This window comes from Ranitomeya imitator, chromosome 7 (genome assembly GCF_032444005.1).
Source record: "Ranitomeya imitator isolate aRanImi1 chromosome 7, aRanImi1.pri, whole genome shotgun sequence".
NCBI classification, from domain to species: Eukaryota; Metazoa; Chordata; class Amphibia; order Anura; family Dendrobatidae; genus Ranitomeya; species Ranitomeya imitator.
Genome location: NC_091288.1, coordinates 40,108,215 through 40,129,053, shown reverse-complemented (window position 1 = coordinate 40,129,053; position 20,839 = coordinate 40,108,215). Strand labels below are relative to the sequence as shown.

The following is a 20,839-nucleotide window of genomic DNA, read 5'->3' as shown; positions in this document are numbered from 1 at the left end:
TCCGAGTGCGATCTGATGTCTTGAAAATACAGTCATCTGCACAAGCCCTTATACAGCCCTGTCAGAGGTGTCAAAATTCACATCAGCACCTGTCACAAGGTACAAGCCCTATCTGGATCATACCCAGGATGTCTACTAATCTGTCAATATACAGTATATAATTTTAGGCATGTCGGAAGAAACTGGAGGATGTCTACTCAAACATGTAAAAGACATCCCAAACTCATTTTGATTTTATGATGTTGGGATGTTCTTGGTCAGACTTGGAACCCGAACCCTGGTGCTGTAAGATAGCACAGTAAATGGCCCCATTTGACCATCCTATAATCAGTGAATGTACGAACGCTCATTCCCAACTATTGGCACCTCTAGAGAGGAGGGAGTCGTAGCCCTGAATTTTTCATGAGCTAATGAGCGTTTTCTATCCCGATGAATCTTAAACGAGAAAACGCGTCCGGAGTCATGTAAGCGACAGTCCAAGGACACTCAAGACTTGAAGGTCAGCTGTGGATGGCCCTTTGCGGTTGACCAGGGTCAGTATGTGTGACTACTGACTAGGGACCCTTAGGGTTGATACCAGGACTATTTTGTAGCTGGAAACAGGAGTCATTTGAATATGGACCATGATATGACGACTCCAAATGAATCATTGAATGGGTGAGATTGTTCTGTACTTTCCTTTTTCTTGATTATTGTTGTTTTTATTTGACTAGTATTGTATTTAGAGTGGATCATGAGTCATAAAGACCAGTGATTCAACCACTTGGAGTAATGTCAAGGATTTCATGAGGGTCTCAATACAAGGGACCATTGTTTCCTACACTGATCGTTGCCAGACTATTTCTCTTCCCATACAGGGATTGATTTATACATTTCTTTATATACCATTGAATGTTTTGTTTAGTCATGTGTTTGGATGAGTGTCATATTTTAATTTTTGGGTTTATCTTTATCTTTTAATACATATTCTTAAAGGTTAGATTTTTTTATACTCGCTTATTCTGTGTATTATAGGGATATGAAAATAACAATTTCTTCCCCTTTTTGCTTTATTCCACCTCTAAAGAGGCCAGCAATCACCTGATGATCATGTAAAACACTTGTTAGTTGGGTGCAATCATTATTAAATCGGCTTAAACTGGAGATGTGCTGCAGATAACATAATATTCTGATTACACAGAACGATCGCATTATCAATCTGTATGTCTGCGTAGAATAAACGTCAGCCAGTTTAAATAAGCCAGTAACTTACTGCCAATCGGTGATCTTTTACCGGCCCCGACAAGTGCCAGTCTAAAATAGAAAAAAAACTTTTTTAACCTCTGTCACACCCACATATCAGGAGAACAGGGGTCTCACCAGTTTAGCTGTTGGAGATGGCTGAGCTCTTTTCTGTTGAAACAGCTATAGACGGGGCGTGGCTTTGGACGTCTATGGAGACAGTCGTGTGAAGAGGGAGCTCCTGGGGAAAAGTCCCAAAAAGCAACTTCCACTGCAATTTAAGGAGACCCCTGGCCATATATTCCCCTTCATCATCTCCTAACACTAATAGGAGCCCCTCCAAACATATTTTGCTATATATTTGGCCCCAAAACGGCTCAATCAGACTAGACCCCCTGAGGCCTAGCAAGCCTGGAAGCCCTGGAGGGCTCTCTGCTGCAGCGTTGCAGAGTAAGGGAAGTCTCCCCTCCTCCCCCTTCGCACTCAAGCCCAGGAGGTAGAAGGGGCTAACAGACCCCCTTCTAGAGAGGCCTGCGTGTCAACACCCGGTGCCAGCGCCAGGAAAATCCTCGCCGGAGCCCTCCGGTAAGCTGACTCACCAGACAAGCTCGGGCGGCTTTGATCTAGCCGCGGCCGCGGCTCCCGACCCTGCCCTGCGCACAGCTCCATCTCCGCCATCACTTCACCTGAAGCGGCCGGCAGCCGCAAGTGAGGACAGCGGTGCAGCAGCGGCTCCATCCAGGAAGCGCCGCCGAAGACAGAAGAAGCCTCCGCAGCTCCCCGGTCACCGGCGCCGGCAGACTGACAGGTCCCGGGCGCCGACTCAAACAGATCGGTGAGCGGCGGTGCCACCACAGAGGCTCTGGGAGTGTCTCACCTGTTCTCCCTCCTCACCATCCGGACTGGGCCCAATATTCTCAGACCACCCACCGGCAGCACACACAAGGTTAGTGGTCGGGACTAATCGACCCCCCGGCTCCAAATCAGCGATATCTGGAGGCCCGGTACTAAAAAATAGTCCCTCACTCTCGGGATACTGCTGATCGTGGGTTAAAGGGGGATCCATTTCCATCCGCTCTCCCCCCATCCCTCCATCCATCATATATCAGAGGGGAAACGAACATTAAACCCACTTTTAACCCATTATTGTCGCCCTCTATTGGAATCCATTAGAGCTTATGGGAAGTAGTTCCGGACACCTCTTTAGTGAATCACTCCGCCGGCGCCATTTTGAGCTCTCTGAAGGCTGATAACAGAAAGCAGAGCACCATCAACCGGGCCACTGCACTCAATTATAATTGGCCACTGATCTGATATCAATCTCTCCTCCCATTAAAGTTCCATTAAACTCAGGTCCATTCTCCTCCTGCCAGCCTCTCAGGACATATCCACCCCGGGGAAGGAACTACAACACTTTTATTAAGACTAGCCACTCCCTGACTCTGCCGAGTGTTACTGTCTCACCTGCCCGTCACTTTAATATCTGCCCTAACAGGGTCCTCTGCTTGATACCATGAATAACGCAAAATTCAAAGGCAGAGCTATCCACATTACCCCAATAAAGGCACCCTATAGCCAGAAACAAGACACACCCACAAGTCGCAGAGACCAAGAAAAAGTCAGACCTAATTCCCTCTCCTCTCCTAGACGCAGATCTAGGTCTCCCAGAAGGGACTCACCTCATCTACTAGATTACGAGTCCAACTCCAAATCTCTTGGAGACAAATCCTCTCCTCCAAAAATGGACTCCTCAACCAGCTTGAAGAGATCAAACCCAGGCACTATGAGCGAGAGATATTCCGTTTCTGGAAATTACTCAGAAGCAGAGGAGGAGGCTGATTCTAGCGACACGTCCCCTAACCAATCTCCGCAAAAAAGCAAAACAAAATATGATGACCCTGAGGCTAATAGGGGTTCAAAGGCAGCTAACACATACTCATCCTCACACGCTGTAAACCCAAGCCAATTAGACCAAGAGGACCCAATAAATAAAATAAAAAACATAATGGATGATAAGATAAACTCCCTGGTATCTACTATGAAAAGCGAAATGGACCTAAATTTCCAGAAATACTGTGACAAAATTGACAGGATTGACAGGCAAATGTCTAAGCACGAGGAGAGACTGAACAGACTTGAACATAGGTCGTCTTTCTCCTTTGACGAACTGGATAAGGTCAGCTTTGAAATGAAACACCTACGGTCTAAATTGGCAGACCTCGAAGATAGAGGCAGGCACAACAACCTAAAAATCAGAGGCATATCAGAGGACATCCCCCAAGACCAATTGTCTTCCCACCTCAAAAGTATCTTCAAAGCAGCTCTGCCAGACCTTTCAGACCTAGACCTCACAATTGACAGGGCTCACCGGCTGCCCAAGCCCCCTAAAGTCTCTGCGGACCTACCCAGAGACACCATTCTTAAACTCCACTTCTTTAAAGCCAAAGAGTCCATTCTCAACTATCTTAAGGAAAAAAGAACCTTCCCAGATCCCTATGGAGACCTAAAAGTCTTCCCAGACTTCTCAAAGGAAACCCTAGAAGGCCGCAGAGAATTTAGCCCTCAGGGACAAAGGAATAAACTATAAATGGGGCTTCCCGTTAAAATTATTAATTTCACATCGGGAAAGAATCATACCGATACACTCTGTCGAGGATGGCCTAAACTTCGTCAAATCACTTGCCCGCTGAACTACTACCATCCTACCACTCTGCCAGCTTATTTCCTCTGTTATCTAACCAAGGGGGCCTCCCTCTTAAACTCTAGATGGGACATCTCCCCTATTCCCGTCCACTCTCAATAACCCCTTCTAATCTCCTTCCAGGTAGCTCTGTTGACCTACTTGTGCAGTTACTGTTCTATTCCGTTGTGCTATTTTATCTTTAAGGTTCCACCCAAGATCCTCTGGCTCAAGAATCCCTCAAGAAGAAAGATCCCTGTAGTATACAGGTTATAACCTTCTTGACTCAACACTAACCTTTCCCTTTCAGGTCACAAGTACCCCTAGATCCTAGTGTCACCCTTTTCGTCTTCATCATCTGGGGTATAATGTCATTCAAAATTCTAACATATAAGGTTAGAGGGCTAAATAGCCCCCAAAAGAGGCACACTCTGTGGAGGGAACTTCTTAAATTCCAGGCAGACATTGCCTGCATCCAGGAGACGAGGTTCCTGGCGGGGAATCACCCCTACTTTAATCACCGCAGCTTCCCTCATATCTTCGAAGCCTGCAACTCAAGTAAAAGGCTGGGGTGATCACTCTGATCAGGAACACCGTCCCCTTTGAGGCTCTGGAGGAGCATGCTGATACTAGAGGCAGGTATCACATCCTAATTTGTACCATTAATGGTCAGACATGCACTCTAGCAAATTTGTATGCGCCAAACAAAAATCAGATTAGATTCCTTTGTAGTACGCTGAAAAAGATAAACGAAGTCACGAGACGCACCTTGATTATCCTGGGAGATTTCAATATCACCCCAGACAGAATCCTAGATTCCTCATCGGACTCTAGACCTAAATCAGATAACTTAAATTGGTGGATGGACAGAAATGAACTTTTTGATACCTTCAGATGCCTGAACGCCTCCTCCAAAGAGTTCTCACATTTTTCCTCAGTCCACCACTCTGCATCCAGGATCGACTTGATCCTATCTGACATTTTTTCCCTGGACAAATTTAAAAAAGTATCCATTGGTGACAGAACGCTATCAGACCACTCCCCCGTTAGTGGTGAAATACTCATAGGCCCTTCCTTAAAAAATGTTAAACTATGGAAATGCAACTCTCATATTCTCCATGACTCCATCCATACTGCCACAATCCAGAACACTCTAACCAACTACTTCAAAGAAAATTCCCCAGAAAATACCAACCCCCCTAATAATTGGTGCGCTCATAAAGCCGTCATCAGAGGCACTTTAATGAATATCTCCGCCAAAAATAAAAAAGGAAAAAAGGGAAAAAACTCTGAACCTACAAAAACCATAATAGGCCTCCCCTCTCCCTCACCTAAGATGCAATCTGACCTCCTCTCCCTAAGACAGGAACTCAGGTCCCTAATATTTTCTCCCTATGAAGCCGCCCTCAACTCCTCTAAATTCAAGGTCTACTTGTCGCTGAACAAACCCACCAGATACATGGCCAACAGAATTAAAAAACTAAGGACACAAAACAAAACAAACAGAATCTCCTCCCTAACAGATGGCACCCCACTAACTCACCCCCAGGACATAGCAAATGAGTTTTCTAAATACTACTCCAAACTCTATAACTTAAACTCAGATCTTACCTCCTCTCCCCCAAAAGAATCTGACATCAGATCTTACCTCGCCAACATTAATCTGCCGCCCCCTTTTCCATCCCCGAGGTAGAGGATACCATAAACCACCTTAAACCTCACAAATCTCCTGGGCCAGACGGCTTCAATAATGCTTACTACAAAGCATTCAGCAAAATCCTTGCCCCCCATCTAACAGAGCTTTTTAACCACGCCGCCAAAATAGGATCCTTCCCAAAAGAAATGCTGGAAGCGTCTATCATCCTAATCCCCAAACAAACAGGTGACCCCACTTCCCCCAACAACTACAGACCGATCTCCCTGTTGAACACAGACATCAAGATCTTCTCAAAAATTCTAGCCAACAGGCTCAGCGATCTCCTACCTAATCTTGTAGCGAACGATCAAATGGGTTTCGTCAAAAATAGACAACCCGCTGACGCCACGAGAAGAATTCTGAATTCCATCAAACTTACAAACCTCACTAGATCACCAACAGTACTTATATCCCTAGATGCCGAGAAAGCCTTCGACCGCATCGACTGGCTATTCCTCAAACAGACCCTAATTAAATTTGGCTTCAACAATAACCTTGTCTCCACATTCATGACACTCTACAAGTGTCCCACAGCAAGAGTTATTTGCAACAACCATATCTCGGACGCTTTCCCCATCAGCAACGGCACGAGACAGAGCTGCCCTCTCTCCCCCCTACTCTTAAATTTGGCGCTAGAACCCCTGGTGGAACATATCAGACAAAACCCCATTATAACCGGAATACCCGCAAACAAGCGCCAGCATAAGATCAGTTTGTTCGCGGACGATATTATCTTGACTCTCACAAACCCGGTATCCTCCACACTAGAAGTCCTCAACGAATTGGAGACTTTCTCGACCCTTTCTAAATTCAAGATCAATAACTCAAAGTCCAACATCCTGCCCATTCACGTTAGCCAAAAGGAAATCCAATGCCTAAACACATCTGTATCATTTAATTGGTGCAGAGAAGAAATCCCCTATTTAGGTGTTATCATCAACAAAGACCTAGAAAAAACAGCCACTTCAAATATGAAAAAATTAACTGACTCAATTTTAAAAGACTGCATTTCCTTCAAACACAGGGACCTGTCCTGGTGGGGGAGAAATCTGGCAATCAAATTATTCACGCTCCCCAAAATTCTATACATCTTTAGATGTATCCCACTTCCCATCTCCACGTCCTACCTAACGGCGATCCAAGCTCATCTGAATAACTCTGTTTGGAACAATAAAAAATCTAGAACAAACACTAGATCCCTATATAAGAAGAAAAATCATGGTGGAATGAGCCTTCCTAACATTTATGCTCACTACCACTCACTTCTTAAACAGAGCGCTCACTGGTTTTCTGACCAAAAAACCCCGGCTTGGTACGATTTGGAGTTGGAAATAAACAAGGGCAAGCAACTCAAATCTTTGATCTTTAAAGCCATAGCTAGCCCCCACCTAAGCATCCCTAAACACCCGATATTCCAAGCAATTTCCCTTGCCTGGTCCAGAGTATCCAGAGTAGAGGGCCACAGCCAAAAAAGATCTACTCTCTATAAACTACTTCTCGCATTTATCTACTCACACCTTAATCTACCTCTGCCCCCCCCTCTGGGCCGACCTAAAAATTCTTACCCTGGGGGACATATCGGATGGTCCTAATCTTTTGAATTTTAGTTCTCTAAAGTCCAAATTCAACGCTCCCTCGTCCTCCTTCCTTGAATACATCATATTGAGGGAAAACGTTAAACTTTTTCTAGGCCTCAAACTTAGATTTTCGGAGCAATCTTTAAAAATCTTAACCAACCCAAATCACCGAATATTCTGGGGCCATAAGTTTATTTACGACTGCTTCAATAAAGACACGTCTTTTGTAAAAAATGCTTATATTCTAGCCTGGGAGAAGTCCCTAAACCTATCCGCCTCCACAGACGACTGGGAAGAGGCATTTTCAACCACATATTCCTCCACAATCTCTATGTCCCTTCTAGAATCCCACTTTAAAACTTGTTCCAGATGGTACTACACCCCATCTAGACTCTCACACATGAACCTGTCCATCTCCCCACTCTGCTGGAGAAATTGCAGACACAGGGGTGAGTTGCTACACGTTTTCTGGAACTGCCCCATTGCCACTACCTTCTGGTCAAGCATATCCTCGATAATAGCCAAACTTCCAGGCCCTATAGTCACCCTTTCTCCCCAACTAGCTCTCCTCTCATTGGATACCCACCTTTTAGACAGTTCTCTGGTAAAAATTATCCTACACCTATGCATGGTTGCCAAAAACTCTATAGCATACCACTGCAAAAATACGACCCTCCCTAACGAAACCACTATAATCAAATTAATGTCGCAACACAGGGATCTCGAACTCAAATTCGCTTTATCCAATAATGAGTTTAGCAGGTTCTACCAGAAATGGTATAAGTGGGACCAATGTTTTCCTCCTTGAACATCTGCTGCTACCTCAACTCACCTTTATCACCATAAGGCTACACAAGATGGTGCCTGCCTCGCACCTAATTCCTCCCTGATAGTATATCTGCCTTGTCTGGGAGCTCTCAACTTATATTGCCTCTGTACTACAATCGACGTTAGAAATATCAATCCGTTCAAGGGACAAGACCCTTTCTTCACATGAGCCAAAGTATGCCTAGTCCGTCCAAGGGCTGTGACCCTTGCGTTATACAAGTTAAAATGTACCTAACCCATTTTCTTTTCTGAATACGTTACACATTATACCCTTTATAACAAACAGTTATTAGATAGTTTGTTCCAAGGGCTGCGTCCCTTGCTTTATTAAGGCGACTGTTGCCACTCCGCACTTTAATATGTGTTTTGCTTGTTCCACTTCCCTTATTTTTCACGGCCCACCCTTACCTCCACCCCCCCCCCTTCATTCCTCCCCTGTTCCTCATATTCGATAAAAATAATAAAGTCTTGGAAAAAGAAACAGCTATAGACATGTGGGGGTCTGATCCCCGAGACCCCTGCTGATCACCAGAACAGTGGTCCAGTATGAATGAAGGAGTGGTTCTTGCGCATGGGGTTGATGGAGAGACCCAGAGACCCAAGTACACAGCTCTGCTATCCTTGTTAGTTTCAAAGATATTAAATGGAGTGGCAGCTCACATGTGCAATGGCCTCTTTAATTAAATGGGGAACACAGGACCCCTGTGTCTGATGATCAGTTGGATTTCTAGTGGTCGGACCCCAACCAATCAAGCAGTTATCATCACTTATCATGTGGATCCTGTGCATAGGTGATAAAGGGGTATTCCAGATATATCAAGTTAAGTCCAAGGGCATTCAATTGGAAATGATGATTCACTTCTTCTGTCTTCTGTTATATTGTGTTCCTAACATAGTAGCAGCCTTATACTTCCTTTCGCATCAGATTAATTTCATTACATGATTTTTAGATTCAGTCCAACAGCACAAAACCCCTTTATTAATGCGTAATTAAAAACTGCAAATCAGATAACTGCTGGGATTGACGCATTTCAAGCTGACAAATAAGCAACAATGGTTATTAGAGATGAACGGATCGATTTGCGTGACTCCGGTGCAGCGTCCAGGTCAGTGGTACCTGGCGGTTAGGTGGGAGAGCCGCGAATCTCTTACCTTACGGCGTGCCGTCATGGCATTTGATTGGTCAGGGCTGGAGAGACGTCATCTGTGCAAGTCCTGCAAATATGTCCGCTCATCTCTAATGTTTTCTGACAGGTGTTTTTAAAGTGTGTATTAATAAAGCTCCTGATTTATTATATTTACTTGTTTTTACAATTACTTTTAAAATATAATAATTATTATTTCCAGGGTTATTGTTTTGCTAAATCTGGAGAACTTCTGACACGAAGATTGAGGAGAGTTGGTTTCCAGTCTATGCTCGGTCAGGAAATTGGATGGTTCGATGATGCTAATAACAGTCCGGGAGCTTTGACCACCAGACTTGCCACCGATGCATCTCAAATTCAAGGGGTAGAGTAAAAATATTTCTACACTGCTGCGGTTTTTTGTTGGTTCTCTGTAAATCGATGATAATTTCTGTCACTTGAATGCAATAAGTAACATATAGTATTATTCCTAATGTATTAAAACATTTGTGTCCGTTACATATATTATAGGCGAACTTTATATATAACACTGCATGGAGAAGTGAGGATCGTCATAACTATCTGTCATTGTATCACCGAAGTACTTATTCACCACTTACTTAAAATATTTTCCATTTCAGGCTACGGGTTCTCAGATAGGAATGATTGTCACTTCCATAACTAATATCGCAGCTTCGTTCATCATTGCCTTCTACTTTAGCTGGAAGCTGAGCTTAGTTGTGTTGGGTTTTCTTCCTTTGATCGGATTGTCTGGAGTTTTTCAAGCTAAAATGCTTACAGGATTTGCAAATCAAGACAAAAAAGCATTGGAAGAAGCCGGAAAGGTATTTCAGTAATATCTATTGTGTAACAATTGTGTAACACTTCATATATGGTCAAATTCATATGTGACATTACTATTTAGAGGAGACAGTTTAAAAGGTTATTATCAAAATGATAATGAGGCCTCAGTTTTCTGTTCATACAAAATTATGTGCCAAACGCCAATGCCACCTATTTTTACATTCTGTACTGATTTGCAGCTGATTTGCAGGGTTCTTTTCACTCTACATCAAAACTGTTACTGTACTCAAAACTATTGTTGGTGACGTGATTCATATAAATGAAAATTTCCCATGTTGAGCTCAATCCATCTTTATCAGGAAGCCCACAGAAGAACAGAGGCAGGGGCCCGCAGCACTGGGAAGAAGCAGTGTGCTGCTGAAAAATGTAGTTTTAGCAGAAACTTTTTCGTTCAGCTATGTGAAACTGGGTGCATAGAAGGGCAGAAGGAGATGAAAAAAAAAGAGCCAAAGGAGCAATAAATATACTTTTTGTTGTGCTTGTACTGTATATTAACAATAGTCATGCAGATTCTGTACTTTGTAAAAAAAAAATGATTGTCAGAATAACCCTTCAAAAGAGTTGTACAGAGTTAGAAAGACATGGCGTTCTGTCAGTTGTCTGGACTTGTCTTCTTTAGTACATAATAGTATTCCCCGTGATAACAATTATGGTGCATCACTTAGAACATGTCATTGTGCTTTTCTTCTGTCATTCCTGCTAAAAACGTATCAATAAAATGACAACCAGGTGTTATTTCTTCTACCAAAAAATGCAGCAGAATTCTGCTTATAATTGAGCCAGAATTCTAACTTAGACGCCATGTGCCATATTTATTAAAGGGAATGTGTCATCGGGAATTAACCTATTATATAAATCAGATTTTTGTGTAAAATGTATTTTTTTTAACATTTTTGTAATTTAGTTTCCCTTATTCAAAGTTTGAGACCTTGCAATTTTTACACTGACCACTGACCCCTGGAGCTTTTTTAAACTCCTGCATCCTGTTCTTTTTCGTAAAATCCACACATCCACCAGCAGCAATACATTGACTCAAAACCCTATATTTTTGTATTGAATTATCTAATGTGCATTTGTAAAGGTCATTATGAAGAGATGGGAGCAGAATCAAATGTGACATCTATGGTGGAGCCTGTGTTATCATCTGTCACCCTGTCTCTGATGATAGAGTCTGCTGAAAACTTAAAGGAACTCTGTCACCTGAATTTGGCGGGACTGGTTTTGGGTCATATGGGCGGAGTTTTCGGGGGTTTGATTCACCCTTTCCTTACCTGCTGGCTGCATGCTGGCTGCAATATTGGATTGAAGTTCATTCTCTGTCCTCCATAGTACACGCCTGCACAAGGCAAGATTGCTTTGCGCAGGTGTGTACTATGGAGGACAGAGAATGAACTTCAATCCAATATTGCAGCCAGCGGGTAAGGAAAGGGTGAATCAAACACCCAAAAACTCCACCCATATGACCCAAAACCAGTCCCGCCAAATTCAGGTGACAGGTTCCCTTTAAATGACAGATCTTGATCTTGAAATTAAGGTCTTGATATAAAAAAAAACTACCAAAGATTAAAAAAAGTTAACACAAAAACCTGATTTATTTAATAGGCCATTTTCTAATGATACATTACATTTTTTTTTAAACTTTCTATAAAAGTGGGTGTGACTAAGATTGTTAATAAAATACAACAAATGTAATAAATGTATGTTCTAGTTTATTGGGGTTGTGTATAACAGGGGCATTTTTATTAAAAGTCTTGTTTTTGGAGGTAGAAATAAGTTCCAAGTGATCGGGTGTTGCACCATGTTGACAAAATGTTGCACAATGTTTGTTAAATTTGGTGCATATTTAAACTAATCTCTTCTGTCTTGGATATTCTCGTTTTTAGGTCCTTTTTTTCCCAAGTGGAGAGATTTTGCAGCTTTTTTTGCAACTTTTAAAAAAGTTAAAAATTGAAAAATCTGTCTAAAAACATCTGGAACCCTAAAGTCACGTTCACACGTTCAGTATTTGGTCAGTATTTGATCAGTATTTCAAAGCCAAAACCAGGAGTGGGTGATAAATCCAGAAGTGGTGCATATGTTTCTATTATACTTTTCCTCTGATTGTTCCACTCCTAGTTTTGGATTACAAATACTGATGTAAAATACTGACCGAATACTGATAGTGTGAATGTGGCCTATGCCAGGAACAATTTGATCAACAAAGTATAAAACTGTCAGGCAAAAAAAACGCAACTGAAATTTGTAATAAAAGAGTTGAAATACATAAAAGGAGAAAAAAAGGTGCATTTTACGTGAAATAATTAGAGTGAAAGCAATAATAAATTAATTGCCAAAAAGTGATTTGAAAGTAAGCCAATCTAGAGATGATGGAAACTTGGAATAAAACACCCGATAGATTAAACTATCTCCCTACCCTCAAACCGGCTTTTAAAACATTAGACCACTAGGTCATCATGAACTAGATCCTTGCCCCCCAGACCAATGGGGCATCGTTGTTTCCATGAAGTGGACAATGTCGCTAGCGAATGGAAGCTCGGGGCCATTACTAATTATCATTATGTACTGAAGAAACTTTACTTTCATTAAATTCCAACTCAAATTAATTTTTAATATCAACCTCTCGTCCCTTTCTAATCATGACCCCTTAGTAATGTCTGGTCTGCACTTAAAGCACTGCATTAAAAATACATTATTTAATTAGTGCCACTTAAAGAACCATGTATCACCGATAAAGAGACTCAAGTCTAAATGGGAAAAAAACAGAAAAAAAAGATATATTTAATTACACTCTAAAAATTGCCCAAATAGCCCGGGAAAGACTTCATTTTAATTATGATTTACTTAAAATAAATGCCATTAAAATCACAGAAATTTGCAACTTTGGAAAATTTAGTTTTAAAGACATTAATAAGTAAATAAAAGAAATCCTCATCTTCCTGGGTAACAAGCTTTTCTGCGCTTGAGGTCAAAAGTCACGTCAGTAGCACCGAACGCCACCAACTTTATCCTAAGCTGTTAGAGAAAAATCTCAAAAATATTTTAAATTTTAGATTTAATTTTTCACTTAGATTCATTATTTTTTCCCCCAGGTCTCCAGTGAAGCTATTGGTAATATTCGTACGGTTGCCGGACTGGGAAAGGAGAATATGTTTGTCCAAATGTATGAGAAGGAGCTGGAGATGCCGTACAAGGCGGCAGTAAAGAAGGCTCATGTGTACGGTGTCAGTTTTGGCTTTTCGCAGTGCGTCATTTTCATGGCCTATGCTGCCTCCTTTAGATTTGGAGGCTTTTTAGTCAACACGGAGGGGTTACATTATGCTAATGTTTTCAGGTACTGTCATTTTTATTTCTATTTATTAACTCTTATGTCTCAAACTCTTCATATAAGTTGCCTTGGTTTTGATTTTTTTTTGGTAGGGGGAATCCATTTAGGGAATTTTGAGTTGATAGAAAAGGGAAGCACGTAAGTAAGGCAGGTCCAGTGTAAAAAAGTTATTGAAAGTCATAGAAATTCACATTTGTTGCTGACTATTAAAAACATTGTCGATGCACCATACATACAAGGAAAGCAGCGGCGCAATAGATCATTGATAGAGTATGGACGGTCTTGTATTCAGGCCATTCGTCTACTAGATAGAGAGGACAGTGACTGCATACAACTCCTCTTGATAATGATCACAAGATCAGACGACACCGGGTTTGTTTGTAATCTGTGGTCATGGATCTACTTTGATCTACTTTGGAGGCATAGATATAAAACTGTGGAATGTATTTTTAAGCAACTCTGTTTGCAAGGCTGTCTTCTCTTAATTAAAATGTGCTGCACATTTTTATGCATATATCCTTTAAAGGGTTGAAGGCTTTAGGAAAGCTCATTCAGAGTAAATATATGCACTAGGCAAATATACAAATGTGGCATACTTTGCTTATAAAGGGGTTACCCAAGACTATATAAAGTTTTTACTATGGGACTAAGTACTAACAGGCAGGTAGTTTCTAACTGCCTCCGTGTTCTGCCCAGCGCAGATCTATGCCGACACAGAGCAGTCTCTGCCGACGATTATGTGGCTCCCGCTGACGTCACGATGACAGAGCAGCGGCTTCTCTTCCGCCCTACTCTGTTGATGGGTTGTGACTGCCGATGTCGTGCTGATTGACAGCTCAATCTCAGCTGCCTAACAGTGGACATCCGGTTCTCAATCAGCACGACATCTGTTATGGCTGGCAATCAGGCAACACAGCGTGCAGTAATCAGCGCACATACAGAGATCTGGCAATAACCAAAAACAATAGGACGAGCTCTGAGACGTGGAATCTCTGTAGACTGCAGTACCTGATCTATCCTCACACAACTATAAGCAGCAGTGGATTGCGCCTATCAACTACCTATGCAACTCGGCACTGCCTGAGGAGCTGACTAGCCTGAAGATAGAAATACAAGCCTGACTTACCTCAGAGAAATACCCCAAAGGAATAGGCAGCCCCCCACATATAATGACTGTTAGCAAGATGAAAAGACAAACGTAGGAATGAAATAGATTCAGCAAAGTGAGGCCCGATATTCTAGACAGAGCGAGGATAGCAAAGAGAACTATGTAGTCTACAAAAAACCCTAAAACGAAAACCACGCAAAGGGGCAAAAAGACCCACCGTGCCGAACTAACAGCACGGCGGTGCACCCCTTTGCTTCTCAGAGCTTCCAGCAAAAGTTAATAGCAAGCTGGACAGAAAAAACAGAAAACAAACTAGAAGCACTTATCTAGCAGAGCAGCAGGCCCAAGGAAAGATGCAGTAGCTCAGATCCAACACTGGAACATTGCCAAGGAGCAAGGAAGACAGACTCAGGTGGAGCTAAATAGCAAGGCAGCCAACGAGCTCACCAAAACACCTGAGGGAGGAAGCCCAGAGACTGCAATACCACTTGTGACCACAGAAGTGAACTCAGCCACAGAATTCACAACAGACATCCCAGTCAACAGAGCAGCGCTAAAAAGGAAGAGCTGCTCTGTCGACGTGATGCAGCTGAATCGCCGGTCAGCGACTGCTCAGAGCCAGCATAGGATACAACAGGTAGGTAGTCACTAACTAACTAACAACTCCCTGCCTGTTAACTTTACATTTAGTCCTGGATAACCCCTTTAATTTATTACTCCTGCTCCTACATCTTTCTTGTTTTTACCCTCAGAAACTAAATAAGTTCTGCTTCTTTCAATTACAGAGTTATATCTGCCATAGTCACGAGTGGCACTGCCCTGGGAAGGGCTTCATCCTTCACTCCAGATTATGCCAAAGCAAAAATTGCAGCCGTTCAATTCTTCAAGTTACTTGACCGCATTCCCAAGACCAGCGTCTACAGCACAGACGGAGATAAATGGGTGAGATTCCCATCATATGTCTTTTCATTCCTTTTCTTTTCTGTGGATTGAACCAGCGCTCAATAAATGATTGTCGATCTTACGAAAAACTAATCTGAGCAGGCATTGTGATGGAAATGTGTGCACCCCTCAGCCTTTCTTCTCTTGTGGCTGAGATCATTGTTTTGCTCACAGATGTCACTAAACAGCTTTCGTGTTCTAATATCTCGTGCAAAGCACCAAAATGGGAATTGTCCCATCCATAAACCCGCATATTCAGACTCCGTATCCTCCAGTGAGTCAAAGCTGTGAAATGGAATTGCTCTCAAAGCATGACTTTAAATGTGCAATGTCAATTCTAAAATCTATTACACCCAGACCCTCCAGTGACTTATCTATAGATGAAAACATGCTGTGCAGAGGTTATTATTGTTCCATATAATTGCTCTATATCTCCATTATCTCTGAAATGTTTTCATAGTCTCAGTCTCCTGACATATGGCAATATTCTGCTTACAAGCATCATGTAACCCACTCTACCGAGACCAAAGTTTATCTTTCCTTTTATGACAGCACCATGTTGACCATCCCTAAATGTACATGATCTTAAGGTATAGAAAATTCCAATATATAAAGCAGGGCGCTGCCCTTTCCATTTTTAGACAGTTCTCATGTTTAAAATACTGTATAAGAAGCAAGGAGCACCAAGCTACGACTTGCCTACTTTGGACACCATCGTACGAATAGAGTAATCACTGAAGAAGGACATCATAGGAACAATGCGAAGAGGAAGACCAACAATCTGATGGTTTGATACTATCAAGATAACGACAGAGAAGACCCTGGTGGACCTATCTAGACTTGCACAAGATCAATCCTCCTACGGATCATTTATCCATCAAGTCACCATGGCTCTATATTATAGTAACAATAATATATGTTTACAAAAGTAGTGGCATAAGTTGAAGCTTACGGTCCCCACTGAAAAATCTCCGACCGCGCCCCCAAATATCATGGGTCTTTATTGGTCTTTTAAAATGTGAAAAAGGGACCTTTAGAGCCCCCTAGATTTTAGTGCCTCGGTGTGACCGCAACACCTTCACCCACTGTATTTATGCCCCTGTATAAAATGTGTATACATACAACAATGCTACTACAAAATGTCAATAAATACCGCCATTCTTTGCCATAATAATGCTTCCATGCAGTATCCAAATAATACTACAATTGAGTGGTCAGATAAGACTGTCAGATATTTCCTGAAAAATACTTCCTGCCATTTGTGTCAAATTAATACAGACATACCATCTATGCCTAAATAGTTGACTTGGAAATGGTAAAGTCCATGACTTATAGTTGACTTTCTTTTTGGGGTTATTTTCTCTACTCGTCTTTTCCATCTGGCACATCTGAGTAGTCCATCTTTGCAGTTGGGGTTCACGGGTCATAAGTGCAATAACAGAAGGTCATACCTCCTGACTTTTAAAACCATGACAAGGACATATATTGTGGTACTTACACAGCATTGTTGCCCTGTTGAATCAACTTGGTGTTCTCAATCACCATGATACACCTTTCATGGCCCTCATAGAGTATGATGTTCCCCAAAATGCCATCTACACATAGTATGATGCCTCACAATACACCCTAAATGTACAGTATGATGACCCCACTGTGCGCCCAGCAAAATATAATGCCCCCATAGTGCCCTAACACAGCATGATGCTGCCACAGAGTCCCAAATATTGTATGGTGTCCTAACAATTTCTCAAGCATAGAATAATTCCTTCGCAGCCCCGCTTACAATATGATGACCCCATAGTTCCCCCATTCAGTATGATACCAGCACAGTCCCCCACGCACAGTATCATGAACACACAGCCCTCCCACATGCAGTATGATGACTCTACAGTCCCCCCACACAGTATTAGGACCCCACATTCACAGTATGATGCCACAACAGTCCCCCACACACAGTATGATAAATACACAGCCTCTCACTCACAGTATGATGATCCCACAGTCCTCCCACACAATATGATGACCCTACTTTCCCCCACACACAAAGTATGATTCCCCACAGCCCCACATACAGAATTATAACCCAACAGCCCCATAATATACAAAACAATAAACATTATACTCACCTGATCTAAATTTTATCTGTTGCAGCCTCCGTCTCCTCTTTTGACTTGTCTAAACAGTAGACCGGAGGAGGCAGCAAAATGCAGTGACATTATTGCACAAAACAGGAGTGATGGGACAGGCAGCTTGTGGCTCCTTGTTTGACCATGGGATTGACCTGCATAGGCGCCATATTAACACCAACACAGTTTAATGTCGCGTAGTGATCACTGGAAATTGGGAGCACTGGGCAAGAAGTTTGGGGACACTTTTCATAAACTTTGACACTAGCAATGTCAATGTTTCAAGTATAACTGAGCATCGTACACTGTATATTGTTATATTCACTTCTGTTGTATTAAAAGTAGCTTAGCTCCTCACATGTATATATCCATCTTTACACAGGACAATTTCAAAGGAGACATTGAGTTTGCGAATTGCAAATTTACCTACCCTAGTCGTCCAGTGACCATGGTGCTGCAAGGTCTTTCAGTTAAAGTAAAATCTGGGCAGACTCTGGCATTTGTGGGCAGCAGTGGTTGTGGAAAAAGTACCAGTGTCCAGTTGCTGGAACGATTCTATGATCCAGATGAGGGGAAAGTAGTAAGTACATGATTTCTAGTGTCTTCACCTACATTATAAAGAAACTGGTGTTGTGTGGACAAAATGCTCGAGCTTCTATTAAATACCAATTCTATGCTGATTGCAGGGACAAATAATACAGCAGCTTGAGGCACATACACCAGGAAAACATGTCTAGAAAATATAGGAATAAAAGCACAATAAACCAAATCTAGTGCCTAAGTGTAGACATGGAAAATGTAAATGGTTCAGCACAGAGTATATATAAGGCTACAGGAACTAAAGCACATCGAATCAGGCCAGGAGTCACAGAGGGATGTTACATATTAATTCAATGTATATAGAGCAATTGAAAACACAGATAAAAAGTGAGTCAACAAGCAAATGGCAAATGACCAAAAGTTTGGACACACCTTCTCATTTAAAGATTTTTCTGTATTTTCATGACTATGAAAATTGTACATTCACACTAAAGGCATTAAAATTATGAATTAACACATGTGGAATTATATACTTAACAAAAAAGTGTGAAACAACTGAAAATATGTCTTATATTCTAGGTTCTTCAAAGTAACCACCTTTTCCTTTGATGACTGCTTTGCACACTCTTGGCATTCTCTTCATGAGCTTCAAGAGGTAGTCACCGGAAATGGTTTTCACTTCACAGGTGTGCCCTGTCAGGTTTAATAAGTGGGATTTCTTGCCTTATAAATGGGGTTGGGACCATCAGTTGTGTTGTGCAGAAGTCTGGTGGATACACGACTGATAGTCCTACTGAATTCACTGTTAGAATTTGTATTATGGCAAGAAAAAAGCAGCTAAGTAAAGAAAAACAAGTGGCCATCATTACTTTAAGAAATGAAGGTCAGTCGGTCCAAAAAATTGGGAAATCTTTGAAAGTGTCTCCAAGTGCAGTTGCAAAACCCATCAAGCGCTACAAAGAAACTGGCTCACATGAGGACCCCCAGGAAAGGAAGACCAATAGTCACCTCTGCTTCTGAGGATAAGTTTTTCCGAGTCACCAGCCTCAGAAATCGCAGGTTAACAGCAGCTCAGATTAGAGACCAGGTCAATGCCACACAGAATACTTCCAGCAGACACATCTCTACAACAACTGTTAAGAGGAGACCTTGTGCAGCAGGCCTTCATGGTAAAATAGCTGCTAGGAAACCACTGCTAAGGACAGGCAACAAGCAGAAGAGACTTGTTTGGGCTAAATAACACAAGGAATGGACATTAGACCAGTGGAAATCTGTGCTTATGTCTGATGAGTCCAAATTTGAGATCTTTGGTTCCAACCACCGTGTCTTTGTGCGATGCAGAAAAGGTGAACGGATGGACTCTACATGCCTAGTTCCCACCGTGAAGCATGGAGGAGGAGGTGTGATAGTGTGGGGGTGCTTTGCTGGTGACACTGTTGGGGATTTACTCAAAATTGAAGGCATACTGAACAGCATGGCTACCACAGCATCTTGCAGTGGCATGCTATTCCATCCGGTTTGCGTTTAGTTGGACCATCATTTATTTTTCAACAGGACAATGACCCCAAACACACCTCCAGGCTGTGTAAGGGCTATTTGACCAAGAAAGAGAGTGACAGGGTGCTACGCCAGATGGCTTGGCCTCCACAATCACCAGACCTGAACCCAATCAAGATGGTTTGGGGTGAGCTGGACCTCAGAGTGAAGGCAAAAGGGCCAACAAGTGCTAAGCATCTCTGGGAACTCCTTCAAGATTGTTGGAAAACCATTCCCGGTGACTACCTTTTGAAGCTCATCAAGAGAATGCCCAGAGTGTGAAAGCAGTCATCAAAGCAAAAGGTGGCTACTTTGAAGAACCTAGAATATAAGACATAATTTCAGTTGTTTCACACTTTTTTGTTAAGTATATAATTCCACATGTGTTAATTCATAGTTTTGATGCCTTCAGTGTGAATGTACAATTTTCATAGTCATGAAAATACAGAAAAATCTTTAAATGAGAAGGTGTGTCCAAACTTTTGGTCTGTACTGTATATATATATATATATATATATATATATAATCGGAATGGTTGGTGATATCAACTTCCTATTTGTGGCACATTAGTATATGGGAGGGGGAAAACTTTTCAAGATGGGTGGTGACCATTGCGGCCATTTTGAAGTCAGACATTTTGGATCCAACTTTATTTTTTCCAATGGGAAGAGGGAATTCCACAAGAAAAACAATGGTGTGCTTGGTTTTAATGTAACTTTATTCTTTCATGAGTTATTTACAAGTTTCTTTCCACTTATAAAATGTGTTCAAAGTGCTGCCCATTGTGTTGGATTGTCAATGTAACCCTCTTCTCCCATTCTTGACACACTGATAGCAACACCGCAGAAGAAATGCTAGCATATGCTTCCAGTATCCGTTGTTTCAGATGCTGCACTTCTCGTATCTTCACAGCATACAAAAATGCCTTCAGATGACCCCAAAGATAAAAGTCTAAGGGGGTCAGATCATGAGACCTTGGTGGCCATTCAACTGGCCCACAATGACCAATCCATTTTCCAGGAAACTGTTCATGTAGGAATGCTAGGACCTGACACCCATAATGTGGTGGTTCCCCATAATATGGGTGTCAGGTCCGAGCATTCCTACATTAACAGTTTCCTGTTCATGTTCTATGGTGGTTCAGTTCTGGTTTATTCAATTATTGTCTGGTTGACGATTATAAGAAAACGTTTAAAAGTTATATTTTATAAAATCTTTAACGTATAGAGTTTTTTTTATAGTTAAATAATTGCATTTCCTAATCAAGTGTGT

The 20,839-nt window shown here is 41.9% G+C and overlaps 1 protein-coding gene across 1 annotated transcript in view; it reads left to right on the top strand.

Moving 5' to 3' along the window:
* The window catches only part of LOC138644553 (bile salt export pump-like), a 121,465-nt gene that overhangs the window by 94,690 nt on the left and 5,936 nt on the right, over nucleotides 1–20,839 (top strand). Inside the window, exons 21-25 of the mRNA XM_069733084.1 lie at nucleotides 9,350–9,511; nucleotides 9,768–9,971; nucleotides 13,080–13,321; nucleotides 15,209–15,365; nucleotides 17,874–18,071. Of these exons, the coding sequence (XP_069589185.1) occupies nucleotides 9,350–9,511; nucleotides 9,768–9,971; nucleotides 13,080–13,321; nucleotides 15,209–15,365; nucleotides 17,874–18,071 (963 nt within the window). The remainder of the gene's footprint in view (nucleotides 1–9,349; nucleotides 9,512–9,767; nucleotides 9,972–13,079; nucleotides 13,322–15,208; nucleotides 15,366–17,873; nucleotides 18,072–20,839) is intronic.